The sequence below is a fragment of the Sceloporus occidentalis genome, unplaced genomic scaffold (assembly GCF_023333645.1).
Source record: "Sceloporus occidentalis isolate IW3139 unplaced genomic scaffold, rSceOcc1.0.p SCAF_27, whole genome shotgun sequence".
NCBI classification, from domain to species: Eukaryota; Metazoa; Chordata; class Lepidosauria; order Squamata; family Phrynosomatidae; genus Sceloporus; species Sceloporus occidentalis.
In genome coordinates this window covers 9,300,829-9,315,321 of record NW_028317007.1, presented here as the reverse complement: position 1 = coordinate 9,315,321, position 14,493 = coordinate 9,300,829, and the positions used below count along the sequence as shown (strand labels likewise).

At 38.4% G+C, this 14,493-nt stretch overlaps 1 protein-coding gene across 2 annotated transcripts in view; it reads left to right on the top strand.

Annotated features, from left to right (window-relative positions):
• Positions 1 to 14,493, top strand: part of LOC149299911 (dedicator of cytokinesis protein 9-like) — an 88,315-nt gene that overhangs the window by 34,630 nt on the left and 39,192 nt on the right. For both annotated transcript variants that reach the window (XM_089485891.1, XM_089485890.1), the window contains exons 5-14: positions 942 to 1,011; positions 2,748 to 2,843; positions 3,060 to 3,194; positions 5,615 to 5,789; positions 6,070 to 6,131; positions 9,569 to 9,643; positions 10,042 to 10,182; positions 11,958 to 12,161; positions 12,779 to 12,901; positions 13,923 to 14,005. In XM_089485891.1, the coding sequence (XP_089342017.1) occupies positions 942 to 1,011; positions 2,748 to 2,843; positions 3,060 to 3,194; positions 5,615 to 5,789; positions 6,070 to 6,131; positions 9,569 to 9,643; positions 10,042 to 10,182; positions 11,958 to 12,161; positions 12,779 to 12,901; positions 13,923 to 14,005 (1,164 nt within the window). The remainder of the gene's footprint in view (positions 1 to 941; positions 1,012 to 2,747; positions 2,844 to 3,059; positions 3,195 to 5,614; positions 5,790 to 6,069; positions 6,132 to 9,568; positions 9,644 to 10,041; positions 10,183 to 11,957; positions 12,162 to 12,778; positions 12,902 to 13,922; positions 14,006 to 14,493) is intronic.

Below are 14,493 nucleotides of genomic sequence, written 5' to 3'. Positions count from 1 at the left end.
GTATTTATAATACTCATCAGCCAGGTGGGAACTATACCTGCAAAGGTAAACCACAGAGAGCTTCACAGAACAAGAAGCGAAAGGAGTATTTTTTTTTTATTATTGCCCATCCCTGATTCCAGTTGCTATAAAGGAGCAGTGTGCGCATCAGTTCAGTGAGAATTACGGCGCTTCGACTGTGCGAGTTGTTGTTGGCCTCTCGATAATCTTTATCGGATCCTGCCAGATTTTCATATCCTGCACATAGCATCATTTCCTCTCATTTCTCCAGGGCCAGCCAACCTCCACCTCTTTTATTTCACATTAAACTGTTCAGGCTGTTCTGCTTATCTCATTGTTTGGTTTAAATGGGGTTTTACTGCTTGGAAGAAAAAAAAGTATATTATACATACCGTATTTCCAATGTCCTTTATGTTAAAAACTGTGAGCTACGCTGCTATTGTCAGTCTTTCGCACTATTATGTAGGTCAGTTTTTTACCCTTCTAATGATGAATGATGACACCGATATAATCTGTTTATTTAGCTCTCTTCCTTAGAAGGTGGCAAACTTTGTGTACTCAATATAATTCCCTGCAAACAGAATCGTATTATTATTATATATATTGGAGCATTAAATGATCCGAACACACATTAATATTCCATCCAAAGAAAGAAGAGACGTTTCAGCAAGAATGATTGACGCGTAAAACAATCACTGCTTCTATAATCTGGTATTTTTGAGGTGTGGTCCCATTTCTTTTCTGTCCACTTTATGTAAAGATGATTTACGTGGATGTATAGTGTGTTTGATTTTTTTTATTTATTTAAATTGAATTCTATGAATTGTATATAGCGGTTACATTGAACTAATTCATGTCCAGAGATATGGTAGATGCGTATTTCCTTGCGTCTCTTGTATATGTACAGATATGTCATTTTCTATCCCTTCTCTGTCAAATAGCAAAGGAGCCAAACCTGAGAAACTGCCAGTACATGTATATGAAGTGGATGAAGATGCAGACAAAGATGAGGTGCGTAAATTAATCATTTATATCCGAAAAGTGAAACTGCATTGCATGAGCAATTGATGAATATAGTGTTCGTGTGTCTGTTTGGCGTTTGTCTATACCTTATAGTGTTTATAGACCATTTTCTCCCCCTTTGAGTTTAAAACAATGGTATTGTAGCCCATTTGGGGGAAAACGACTTATGTCTTGTTTACCCATTGTTTAGTGCTTTGGAAGATAATACTGGTATGATAAAAAAAAATCAATAAAAATGATATTATTGCTTTGCTGTAATGTACCATGAATGATACGATGATCAACCGCGTACTTACAGCTGACTTAGAAGGAAGTGTATCTACTGTCTATGCTGTTCATATATACAACACTGGATCGCGTCTTCTACCCATTTTGTGTTTAAGAAAGTACAAACTTGTATTTGTTTTAATGAATTCTTACAGACCACAGTTAGTCAGTCATTCTTGAATTCCTCCATATTTGCGGTTACTGCCGTTTTGTTTTAAGAGGATATTTGTAAATGTCACCTCTAACCTCCTGACCACGTACACACCAATTTAGCAGATGATCTCCTCTCGCTGCCATCCTGTTTGACGGGAGCATATGGATAATACTTGTGTACGGCCGCTGTCTTTTTCCTGTCTTTTACTTCTATGTCCTTAAATGCTCTTTTTGTGTTTTTGCTGTTCTATGCAGAATATTTTTACATTTAAAGCAGTAAAGGATGTACAGGTATCCATTTAGTGTGTGTTTTCCCTACCGCTCTCGGGTGATTGATGTGTGCAGATGGTGATTTCTATAGCTTTTCTTGTAGTTGGATTCTTTAGTGCCCGTCTTTTGAAGTGTTTTAAATGGGTTGCCTTAATTTGTGGAAAATTAAAAAAATAACCAATGCAGTTACGTGGTAACCGGATTAAGTAGCCAAGCTACAAACTAGTTATAGTTTAGTCAGGGCTCGACAACTCCCAGGTCGCCATGGCGACAGAGAATTTTGTCCTGGCGCCTAGGTGTTTGTCAGCCTGTGATCGCAGGGGCGCTGCTGCTGCTTCTGTCTGCCCAGGAGTCTGGGCAGACAGCACAGCCACTCCGAGCCCGGCCCCAAGCCTGAGATCCCTCCCACGGAGTAATCCTGTAGGCTGAAAACGCGGTTGCAGGAAAACCAGCAATCGTGTTTTCAGCTGCCACAGGCAGCTTCAGGAAAGGAGGTTGAGTGTTGATTGTGGGGGGACCTGACCCAACACCCCCCAGCTGCCTGATCGCTCCATGAGAACGACAGTGCAGCGTTAACCCCTTCAATGCCGTGGCATTTTAGGGGTTAATTCCCGTTTTGTACGGGGGTTCTGCTGCTGGTGGACTGTCTGGAACGATATGTCTGGTGATAGAAAATGCCATTTATATCATGTATAAATAGCTTGCAGTATGTACATGTTCCTGGTAGTCAATGATTGTGTCTTCCAGCAGGGCCAGAGTTGCTGGTGAAGAGGATCTTTTTCAGATTGATAAAAATACCCTTCTTCCCATAAATCCCTTCATTAAAAATGCATGTGTCATGTATTGGGCTGAATGAACAATTAATAAATCCAGAAGAGATCTGCACTGGGTTACGTTCATTGATGAGCCTTTAAATGTTTTAGAATGTTCTGAAACCAAACGGGAAAATTCAGACTGGAAGTATTTTTTATTTTTTTATTTTTTTTTAGGGGGGTGATTTTTATGTCGTATAACAAACATGTGTTTCTTTATAGGATGCCGCTTCCCTTGGGTCTCAAAAAGGGGGGATCACGAAGCATGGTTGGCTGTACAAAGGGAACATGAACAGTGCAATAAGTGTGACCATGCGGGTATGTTTCCCCACCACGACCGACATCTCTGAATTTTACATTCTACAGCCTGCTGCAACCCAGCTTCCAATTCCTCCTTAATGTCACTTGTGTAAACTTGTAATTATCGTATATTTTCTAGAATAATTGTTTTTCATTTGAAGAAAATATTATGTAACAAACATTTATTTATAAAAATGTCGACCTAACACAGTATTTGCATTCTCTTCCTTAAAGTCTTTCAAAAGAAGATTTTTCCACCTAATACAGCTTGGAGACGGCTCATATAACCTCAATTTCTACAAGGATGAAAAAATCTCCAAAGAGCCTAAAGGATCAATCTTTCTTGATTCTTGCATGGGCGTAGTGCAGGTAGGTGTTTTTCAATCCTGCTCTTCTGGCCTGCCAGGTCTACAAAATAATATATAAGGAGCACTATCGCTAACAGCGTCTCTATTACAACATTCATGTGTCTAATTCAATATATTACCAATTATGAATTTTGTAGCAATGAAATCTAGAATGAGAAAGATGTGAAACCTTTATTTACTCTGCACCGCTCAGCTATTTATTCCATTTAAAGTGCAGCTCCTCTTACAAATAAGTTTGAGAGCTCGTTTTATACATTAGACATTCAGCTGTACACATTTTAAGAGGTGGGTCTGTTATGAAGGACCTGTTCTGATATTCTCTTATTGTCTTTTTAACTGTACATAAAGCAGAGCCCACGGAGCTGCTCTCCATGAGTACATTCACTGTGAACTCTTCTAACAAGCCCAAAGTGCTCCACAAACACTTGTGTGTGTGTGTGTGTGTGTGTGTATATGTGTGTATGTGTATGTATATGTAATGTGTGTACAGTGCTGCTATCCAAGTATAAAGAAAAAAAAGCAAAAATGTTCCAAGTTTCCGCAATCCACAAAAGTGAATCTGACGGATACTTTCTTCTCGGAGGAAGGAGTGTTCTCCAGGGACTGGGAGTGTTAATATTCAGCGGCGTGTTTAGTTGAGGAAGGAGCTGCTCTCTTCTAGATGCCATCGCTACATTCTAAAAAGAAAAAAATATCTTGAGAGATAAAAATGGCTCGTTTTTGCTTTTCTATAGATTTATATTGCAGACTATCGCTTCAGATTGACTGAGCCTGTCAGTATGGTAAATTCCTAGCTTCCGATACATACATTTACTTCTTGTTACACGTGGCCTTTGCCACCGCATTAAAGATGCACTCCTACGCGCTTCCCTGACCCATTTAAATAGGGATGCATCGTGCTTTACAAGTGCCAAAATAGCATCCGTTCCTATTTACCGTGCCCCCTTTCCAGCGTAGTTAACACAAATAACAAAGCGCCTGCAGCATTCTTCCATTGGAGATTTGAAGTTGATAGCTTTTTATTTGGCCAATCTAGAAAAAGCTGTAAAGTTACAGGACCTTTGTGGCCTCAGAGGTCTCTTCTTGTGATGTAGAAGAGACCTCTAAGGTCCTAAAGCTTAACATTGATTTTAATCTCTGTTTTAACTTGGACTAATTTGCAATATAATTACTTTTTCCGTTAGAATGCAATGTTAAGTAATGTGGATTAATCTGTATTTGATCATTTGCATATAATACATTTTCTTTGGTTCTTTCTGTTGATTATGTAGAGTAAGGCACAGGGCGTTTAATTGCAAAGTGGATCAGTGTTTTTCAAGTAATAAAAATGTTCGCAAGTCTGAATAAGGAAGGAAAAGCAAACCGTTAGCAATGAATCCTTTCTGGTTTTTTTAACCGTTTGAAAGCCAGCGGTAACCGCTTTAAACATTACTAGCCGTGGGTGTTCAGTTCAGCTGGAATGATAAGGGAATCCTGGATCCCAGAAAAAAACACAAGGTCAGGTGAAATGACATACGGAAAAACACACTGATGTTATGTATATTTTCCAGTCCGGAAATTGCGTAGGAAAGCACTTTTTCCCCACAATCATTATTTTAAGTAAAGCTGGAATGCATAGCTTAGTTTAAGATCTTCAGTACGAGATTGGTGTTGGTTTACAGCACGGCCAATGCAACGGGTTATATGTATGTTCGGATCTTCAAAATCTCTTTACATATAATAGATTGGTGTGTAATACGCTTTGCCGCGCAAACATAGATACACGGTGCTACCATACATTAAAAGCAGGCGTAGGCAAACCCCCAAAGCTCCTAAAATGTTACTGCTGACGCCTTAACATTTGGATGATTTTAGGTATTAGTTTGTGAGAAGCCAAGAATTCTACCCCCTTTCACTATTCTGTTGGATATCATAATGGCCACTGGTGGTAAGGTTCTGGCCCAGTGCAGGGAGTGAGTCCACCCTGAAAGATTAATTTCAAGTAGATTGTAAGCTCAGTTGAGCAGGACCCTTGTACCCCTTATTTCTGTAGATCAAGTTATGTTATATACTATTATGTCCCATCTACCCATTGTACAGCGCTGCAGAATATGAGTGCACTATAAATAACAATAAATAATAAGTAATAGATTGTATATCGATCTCTTTAATTTAATGAAAACCTGTTCTTTAGAAGATAATATGCACACTAGGGAGAATTTCCTGCATGGATTTCTCTTGTCGCTGTGTGAAATGCCAGCAACTTTAATGATCAAAAATATCATATGCTGAGGGATTCAAAGAGATTTCCCTCTTTATACCCTGTGATTTGAATGAAAGCCCCTAAGCCAGCGTGGCTTCAGTATTTAAATGAAAGCCCCTAAAGCCAGTATCCTTTAGTGTTTGCAAATGAAGATTTGTAACTTTATTTATTTATTTTAGAACAACAGGGTCAGACGTTTCGCTTTTGAGCTCAAGATGCAAGACAAGAGCAGTTATCTCTTGGCCGCAGACAGCGAAGCTGAAATGGACGATTGGATAAGCATGTTAAATAAAATCCTGCAACTCAACTTTGAAGCCGCTATGCAAGAGAAGAGAAACGGAGAGTCTCATGAAGGTATGATATACTTTCTATTACACGTTTAACTAACCAACCCTTTGCAAGTATGAGAGAGGGTATAAATGAGTGCAGTGCCCGGACACGATGCTGGAAGCCTCACATGCTGTTTTGGTGTGGCGTGTAATATGTGACGTGTGTAATGGAAGCCTGTGAGTGCAGTAATGGTGATGTGCATAGCCATAGTTTAATATGACGAGTGAAGGCTACACGGCATAGTCTCGCTCTGCAGATATCAAGTGAAAAACAAATGTATTTTTATTTTTTATGTATTTATTAGATGATGAGCACAGCAAGTTTGAAAACTCATCTTCTAGCCTGGATAGTTACCTCCCTGATAAGGTATGTCCCCATACTGAGGCGTTCGCTTATACATTTATGTTTCAGAATGCTTCGGAAACTCCACACTTTTGTTAATTATATTCCTCAACTTACTTTCTATTATGTATATCTTATGTATCTTTATTTATACATATATATATATATATTTATTTTTTTATGCTCTCTCTTTCACCCGTGCGTGTTCTCAGTGGAAGTGTTGTGAGAAATGTTAATTAATGACCGTTGTTTGCCTTTTGACACAATTGCTGGAGAAGAAGCATTCTTACTTCACTTTAAGAATATGCATTTCTTTTTAAACATCTTGCTCATAAGAATAATATAGAAATGGTGACGATATTGTGTGATATGGAAACCAACTGATATTACTTTAATAATGTGTGGTTTACCACATAATAAAAGCAGACTGAATCTAATGTGGTGTGACTCAACACAGGCATATATCTTACTGGTCAGCAATATTAAATATTGATTAAGAATATTCACTGCGTTTTTCAACCTTTTTTGCATCATTTTACTGTAGAATATCTAGTGTGGAGACCCTTCACTCCAATTCCCCAGAAAATGTAGCTTATTCTTTATAAAATAAAAGCTGTTGCCTTTCCTTTACGTAGTCATTGTTATATCTCTTCATCATGTGTCTCAAGGTTATAAAGCATCAGACTCCCAACTGCTGGTGTATGAAGGGATTCAGCGGGAGTTATGTCCTGTTTAGCTGTTACATTAAACGTCACTTTTCCTACTTTGCTAATTTTGGATGAAAACCATGCAAGGCGTTTTGCGGGTTTAGCAAGTGTTGCCATCCATGTTGTTGGTCCGTGAAGGATGGGCCGCTAGTTCCCATAACATGTCTGAACATATCTCCTTATTCATCCATACTTCAATGAATCCTTAGCATTGTTTCAGGTTGAAATGCTGCTTGTTCAGTTACCTCGTTGGAGACATATCGTCAGGCCGGATTTGAGTGTCAGTTGGAAAAGTTGCTATTATCATAGAAACATAGACTTTGACAGCAAGTAAGAAGCTTTTGGCCCATCCAGTCTGCTTGTTTGCGCCTGCCTTAAACACCCAACCCTTAATCAGTCCTTGGTCTCATCTTATTTTCATAAGTCTATCCGATTCATGTTTAACGTCCTTACTGTATTATTGTATGCCGGTGCAATCCCACGTCTGTATAAATCCCCTTAATGTATTATCAATTTAACAATATAGCTGCGATGTGTTCAGTGAAAGTAAGGAACTTATAATTGTGACAATAATTTCACAAGGTATGTTTAGTAAGAAGAGCTGTACGCTGTATATTTCAGTCCTTACACAGCAGTCACGGTAAGATGAGATAACCAATGTGATTGCTTCAATTGTTTACCATTTTTGTGGTTTTTAAAGTGATCGAATTCCTTTCTGTCTCAGACGAGCAGGGCTTTGTGAATTCACTTGGGTTTTTGGGCCTTTCTTTGAATTTCACTTATAAACATTCAAGTCTTTAGTAGCATTTTACTAGATTGCTTAATGCCTTCCAAATACTGCAGTGTGAGTCAGCTATCTACCGTGATCCAAAGCTCTACATATTTGTAAGGACTTCTGGTTTCTATCAGTGCACAATGTTTTGTAATCGGGACATCTCAAGTAAGAGAAATAGAATATGGGCTATAAAGCACATAATGGGTATATCAAAATTGTATGAAAGAAATACTAAAGATTATTTGTCCTTTGACGGATAGAACTGGGAAGTAGATTTTAAAAGGTATTGGGGTGGAAGGACCAACTTCGGCAGGAAAATAACTGTTCCTCGATTGCATGCCAATGGAAACGGCAGAATGGAGGATGTTCCGCTCATTCTTGGAAAACACAAAATATAATCCAGTGCACGAATGTCAATCTGTGCCCAAACGTTTGGACAATTTTTTAGAGAGGGTTTACCATTTTTACTAGAATTACCCCCGTTTTTCATGCAGTCTTGTCTTTCTAAACCCATGAATCACACCCTTGGTATCCATGTGAGTTATACTACATTCTTGTGCCAGTGCGCTCATATCAGTGTTAGACTTTTTGGCAAGCAAATAAAATTCTCATACATTTGTAACGTGACGTGTATAGGTTGCATCCTACTTTGAATGAAAAGGGACATTTATAGTCTGTCCAATATGATAAAAACGAAACCGCTTGGTTAGAACCCTTTTTTTTGGTTCTGTTGTAATCAATGCTATAAAATAGTATTTCTAGCAAGTATTCCCAGCAAAGAAAAAGGCTACTGGGCGCAGTGTAGAGTATTTCAGCCGTACACATACCGATATCCTGGAAATTACATTCAGTCCCAGGTTTCTTTTTTCCCTAACTGAACATTTACAACTCCAGGAACGCTTACTTATCTACTCAGTGAAATAACAAGACGGGGCTGAACTCGACTTATAGACATGGTGGCTTTGAGTGCAGACCACAAGCTGAACGCGTCTGGCTCCAGACTGAGACCCTCAGGCTGTACGAGTAGACCCCGTAAAGAACTTATAGGAAATGTCAACTGTTTGGCATTTTCCGATTTGATTACTCTGAAAACGTATGTGGAAAAGAGTGGGTTTCATTCCGGTATTTCTTTCTTTAATGTAGATTTATTTGCCTTTGGTGCTTACCAAGTACTGGATGATATGTGATACCACTTAGTACTACATAAAAACCACGAGATGTATTTGTGTGTGTTACAGTAAAACATAGGAGTGTTGTGGTTATGAGCAATACATGTGAACTTTGTAGAGGGGTATAAAACGTTTTAATATAAATTCGTTAAATTGTTCGTAGGATGGATGAGAGCTTTATTGACAGAGGTGGGAGTTGGTAGGAGACTTTTCATTATAAATGGCCATTCCTGGCTTGGTACTCTGCAAGAAAGGCTGAGCTGACCACCATTTTCAAAGTTTTCTTGATTTAATTTCGCTTTGTCAGCCAAGCTATTCTTAATTATAATGTTTGTGTGATTCTTACTACCAGTATATCAGACTGGACATCTACAAAGATCCTGCAGACATGGCTTCTTACAGGTTAATGATGAGTTGTAGCTTCATATTTTTTACCTTAATGGATCACTTCCTATCTCCTAAAATAGCCTGACTTAAATATTTCATATGCTGGAGGCCAGCGGTGTCTGCTGCTATTTCTCATGCCCCACTTTTTCGCTCTGTTCTGTTTTTTTCCTTTTTTCTTCTTCTTCCCACCTCTCCCATTTATTATCCCCTCTCCTTCCCTCTCTAACATCTTGGTTCAAACCTCAATTCTCTTATCTTACTCTCCCAACCGGTATTGCATATGTCATTTTCCATTAGGCGTGAAACATATTCTCATGCGTTGCAAGTGGCCCAATGTTTTTTTAATTTGCTATATGAAAAGGAGAACGCGTATGTTTGGTTTACTACTTTTTGCTTCTGTAAATCTATATTTCTGAATTATAGAGTACAAGAGATGCAGAGGCCAAATTGAAGAATGAAAGCAGAGTTAAACTGTTTGCCTTGGATTCAGACACACAGGTAAGTAATTAAAGCTTAAAACTCATGCATGGATGGCTGTTTTGACGCGATTGCTCTAAATGACCCCTGGTGCGGTAACACGGTTAATTCAGAAACGGCACACTACGTCTGTCAGTATAAAGAATATCGGATTGAAAGTTAACTTGTGTTTAGAGACTCTGTTTAGAGACTTTTTTTATATCGTGGGATTCAATTCATCCATACATTATCTTAAAAACAAAGATTCGCTGTTCAAAAATAAGAAAATGTGCTCCATTTATATGGACTAAACACAGCATTGTTCATTTTCTTCATCTGTGCAGCATGTAGAGATATATTTGGTTAGCGTTGAACTTGATTTTGAAGTTGCTGTGTATTATTTTTGTTCCACATCTTACTGATCATCATTTCTTTACAAGAAACTTGATTTTTCTGGAATTGAGCCTGAAATAAAACCTTTTGAGGAGAAATTTGGGAAACGCATTTTAGTGAAGTGCAATGATCTAGCGTTCAATCTTCAGAGTTGCGTGGCTGAAAATGAGGAAGGACCCACCACAAACGTAAGTCTGTCAACTAAAATATTCACTAACCATACCTGATTTTTATTCTAATTATTCATGTGATAAATGATCATATATTTATATAGCGCAAACAATTTTACACTAGTATTGACAGACTAAACAAACCTATACATTAGGTAGAGAGCCCTGCTCGCAATCTTACACTCTAGAGGGAATGGGGTGAGGAGAATCATAAGGTATGGAGATAAGATAGAGGTGGTATGGGATTGTATTAGGGCTAGGTAAACTCTAGCTATGATGCGATGATGATTCTTCTTGGATGTTGGGAGGGTGAAAGCTGAAGGTTCGGTAGAAGGAGGTTCCAGAAGTATGTGGGCAGCCCGAGTGAAGTTTTGTAGATGGGAAAAGGAAGACATTATGAATGAGGAGGAGAGCCTTAGCCCATGGGAAGAACGTAAAGATACAGTATTGGAGTATTTTTATATGAAGGCAGTAATGTTAGTACAAGGATTTTAAATTTAGGGAGCCAGTGGAGGGTTTCATAGTGCGGGGAAGCAGAAGAAGAGCAGCGTGCTCGAAAGATAAGCCTAGCAGCAGCATTTTGGACAGACTGCAAAAGAAGAGAGTCAACACAGGGTAATGCCAACCAAAAGAGTGTTGCAATAGTCAAGATGGGAAATAAGGGAATGAACCGGGGATTTTGTGGATTCTTGGGTGAAGAATGCGCGAATGCGAGAGATGTTTTTTAGATGCCAGCGGCAGCATGTGGTGAGAGAGTCAGAGATGGGCCGCAACATGTCGGGCCTGGTTAATGGAAAAGATGGTTGTGGTGTTAGCTGATAGAGAGTTCAGGTGCTGGGATGGAGTTGGAAGGAGGGAATTATTTTAATTGTGCTGCTTCCAAGCGTATTCCAAGTGCGTAGAGAGAAACAAAAAACCTGAACATAAATAATTACATATGTTTTACACACCAAAGAATCTCCTCTAGAATTACGGCATCATATAGGATTTAACATGATTATATCCTCTTGTGTGTGCTTTCTTAGAGGGAATCTCCAGAACGGTTTATATTTATTCATTAAAGACATGGTTTCTTAATAGGCATGCACGACGTGAGCACTGCATTTTGCACTCTAACAAAGGAGTTTTATTGTTTTATATTGCACTGCGCTGTACAATGGGTTAATGAGATTTTTGCTTTGCCTAATTGCTCCTTCTGTTTCCTGTTAATTTAAACCGTGCTGTCTTCCAGCCTTCATCATTCCACCCACTTGCCTCATTGCATTGATTTGGCATTTATCCAGCACAGTCACCAAGAAATACTAATTTCATTCATTGAGAAGTGGCAGACTGCAGATATTACATGTCGCCATTAAACGGGCACCTACATTCACATAGTTATATCCAAAAGGAACATGAAACAAATGCTCCCCTTTGGCAACTGCAAATTAGTAAAGAAAAAGCATAACGCTAGGTTTTATTTCACCATTTTGTATGGGTCTTAACATTTACATTGTGTCTTTTCTTTAAATGTCCTCTTGTGCCTAAAGGTAGCAATGTCTGTGTCCTGGTGTTTCTGTGTCTATGCTATCAACATATGTGCTAATTAAAAGTTGTGGCTTTGCTATCTTTTTTTTGTATTTGCTATTTTTTCTTTTTACTGTCCACTATGATTAACATTTTATCTGTTAACGCCTTGTAATACTTCTGTAATGATTGCTGATTACTGTATATTGTAATTGTAATAATAAGGTACATACATTCATACATGGAGTCATGCTATAACACAAATAATGTTGCTGCCATTTTTTCAGGTCGAGCCTTTTTTTGTCACTTTATCTTTATTTGACATTAAAACCAACAAGAAGATTTCTGCTGACTTCCATGTGGACTTAAACCATGCCTCTGTGAGGCAGATGATCCCAGCTACTTCACAGCAGTTGTTAAACGGCGCTGGGGATTTTGGCCGACGGATCATGGGATCCATTCAAGAGTCCATGCTGCAATACCCAAAACAGGTACTGTTCAGAATTATTGAATGCTCCAAATGGCCTTTTAAAAGATTTTAGCAAAAATTAAATACTACTTAAATTATTCAACTTGGAATTTACGTGCAATGAGGAAGTGGTTAATGCGGCTAAGAAAGTCCATACATAATTGAATAATGATTGCATTTTGAATACTTTTCAAAGCCAAATGGCATAGATTATAGAGCAAGGTATACAGGAAGCAAAGTGCTACACACGCAGTCTATTGTAATGTTTTTTTGTGTTCAGGGAACATAGGGAAGCACCGAGCCATTATCAGTGTTTTACAGCGTAGTCTATTTCAAGGGGATGCTTTTCTGTGAACTGCTATGGCTGTTCACAACAGTCGAACCCACTTCTACCAAGCTGGAACATCTTAAATGTACTACAGTATGTTTTTTAACGATGTCTAGTGTTTATAAAGGGCTTTTGAAAGAGCATTCATTGTAACTTTTGACTTTGCTCTGCCAGCTGGTCTTATCACATTATCTGTTACTTCTTGCAGTTCACTGTGTTGTTTAAGTAAAAGTTAAGATAGAAAATATGTAGAATGCATTAATCTGTATTCATCTGTAAATCTTCCCTTTTCTTTCCATTTTGTTTCCTAGGGAATATTCTCTGTCACATGTCCCCACTCCGATATCTTCCTCGTAGCCCGGATAGAAAAGGTCCTACAGGGAAGCATTACACACTGTGCCGAGCCTTACATGAAGAGTTCGGATTCCACAAAGGTTGGTTCTATGTTAAAACCTCACACGTTTAACTGTTATTTTTCTCTGTTTCTGATGGAAACAGCAGTACTGAGAAGCCCCTCGTAATTTAACATGTCCAAGTTGATGTCATCAGTGATTGTTGGATCCTGCGGTAGACTTACCCGCACTCCACCAAAGCCTCTTCAGTTAGGTCCTTGTGTGTCGGATATCTCACACTACTTGACAAGATCAGATAACTTGCCTTGTAAGCATTCTTACAATGCCTTCTTTCCTAGCCTTTTCACAAACCCTTGTCCTCCTGGATCAAATACTGCCTTTTATTACTGTCTCCTCTGAGGCAATTTGAAGGACAAATTGTGTTTGGTAAAAAGCACCTGTTCACATGTCTCCCATCATATTTGATTATTAATTATTCATGCATGTTGAAAAATTCATAGAAATACCAGCAGTGTCTTTGAATCTGTTGATGTGTTTTGCAGTGTTCACCGCTAAATGGTCTATTTTTACCTTCTGAATTGATCTCTGCCTAATGCAGTATTTAATTGCTCTTGTTTTAAAGGGCCGGCTTACACTTTACTTAATTCAGCAGTCAGCTTCTGTAGAAGACATTCGCCCAGATCCTTCAAATCTAACTCTGTATTAGCATGAGAATCGGATCCATAAAATAAACCATCGAGCTAATCTATTATTATTTATTATTATTTATTTATTTATTTTTACAGTATCACAGCTGACTTATTTTATAAGACTTAAGTCAGTAAGTAAAATAGGAAAAGACACTTTAATTAGTAGAACTGGAAAATTGGAGATCTGTTATGTTTGACCTAATTTTAACATTATGTTGTCCCAGGAGAGTGTGGGATGAAATCCTTACAATTTAGCAATATTCTAACAATTTTATTCTTGCTTGGCTCTTTATAGTGAGAATCTCTGTGGCAGCTCTAGACATGTCGGAAGTCTGTTAAACGCCATTGTTTCATGTGTATATCTGCAGCTCTGTCCATGTTTGTCATTCTCGTTGAGCTCTTGTGGTTTTCAGGTTGCACAGAAGGTTCTGAAAAATGCCAAACAAGCTTGTAGCAGGCTCGGGCAGTACAAGATGCCATTTGCTTGGGCGGCAAGGTAACCAGTATTATATTTTATTGTTCGTGGCAAGTCAGGGTTTCAAACATTTTTGGGTTTCTGGTCACAGATGGACCTTGGGTGTCATGTAAATCTATTTCTGTATTTACATGCTGTCTAAGGCAAGGATGGCTCCTTTGTATTTGCAAGAAAGATAGCATGGCCGCTCCTTAAGACGAGCAATGTATTTAATTATACAAAAAAGGTGATATGTGAATGTTTTTCTAAAAAAATAAATATATATATATAATATATAAATAATAAGATAAATGTCACACTAAAATGGGCATTGCCAGTGTTGCAGGTTTTAGCATAACAGAGTTAATTGCAATCAATGTAATGTTTTTGATATGCAAATTGTGACTGCGTTTCTAAAGAATAGGAACAGTGGCAGCAGCCAATCATGTGTATGCTATCAGAACACTACTTTGCTATCATAAATGTGATTGGCTGCTGCTTCAGTGGGAGGGACACTGAGCGTATAGAGG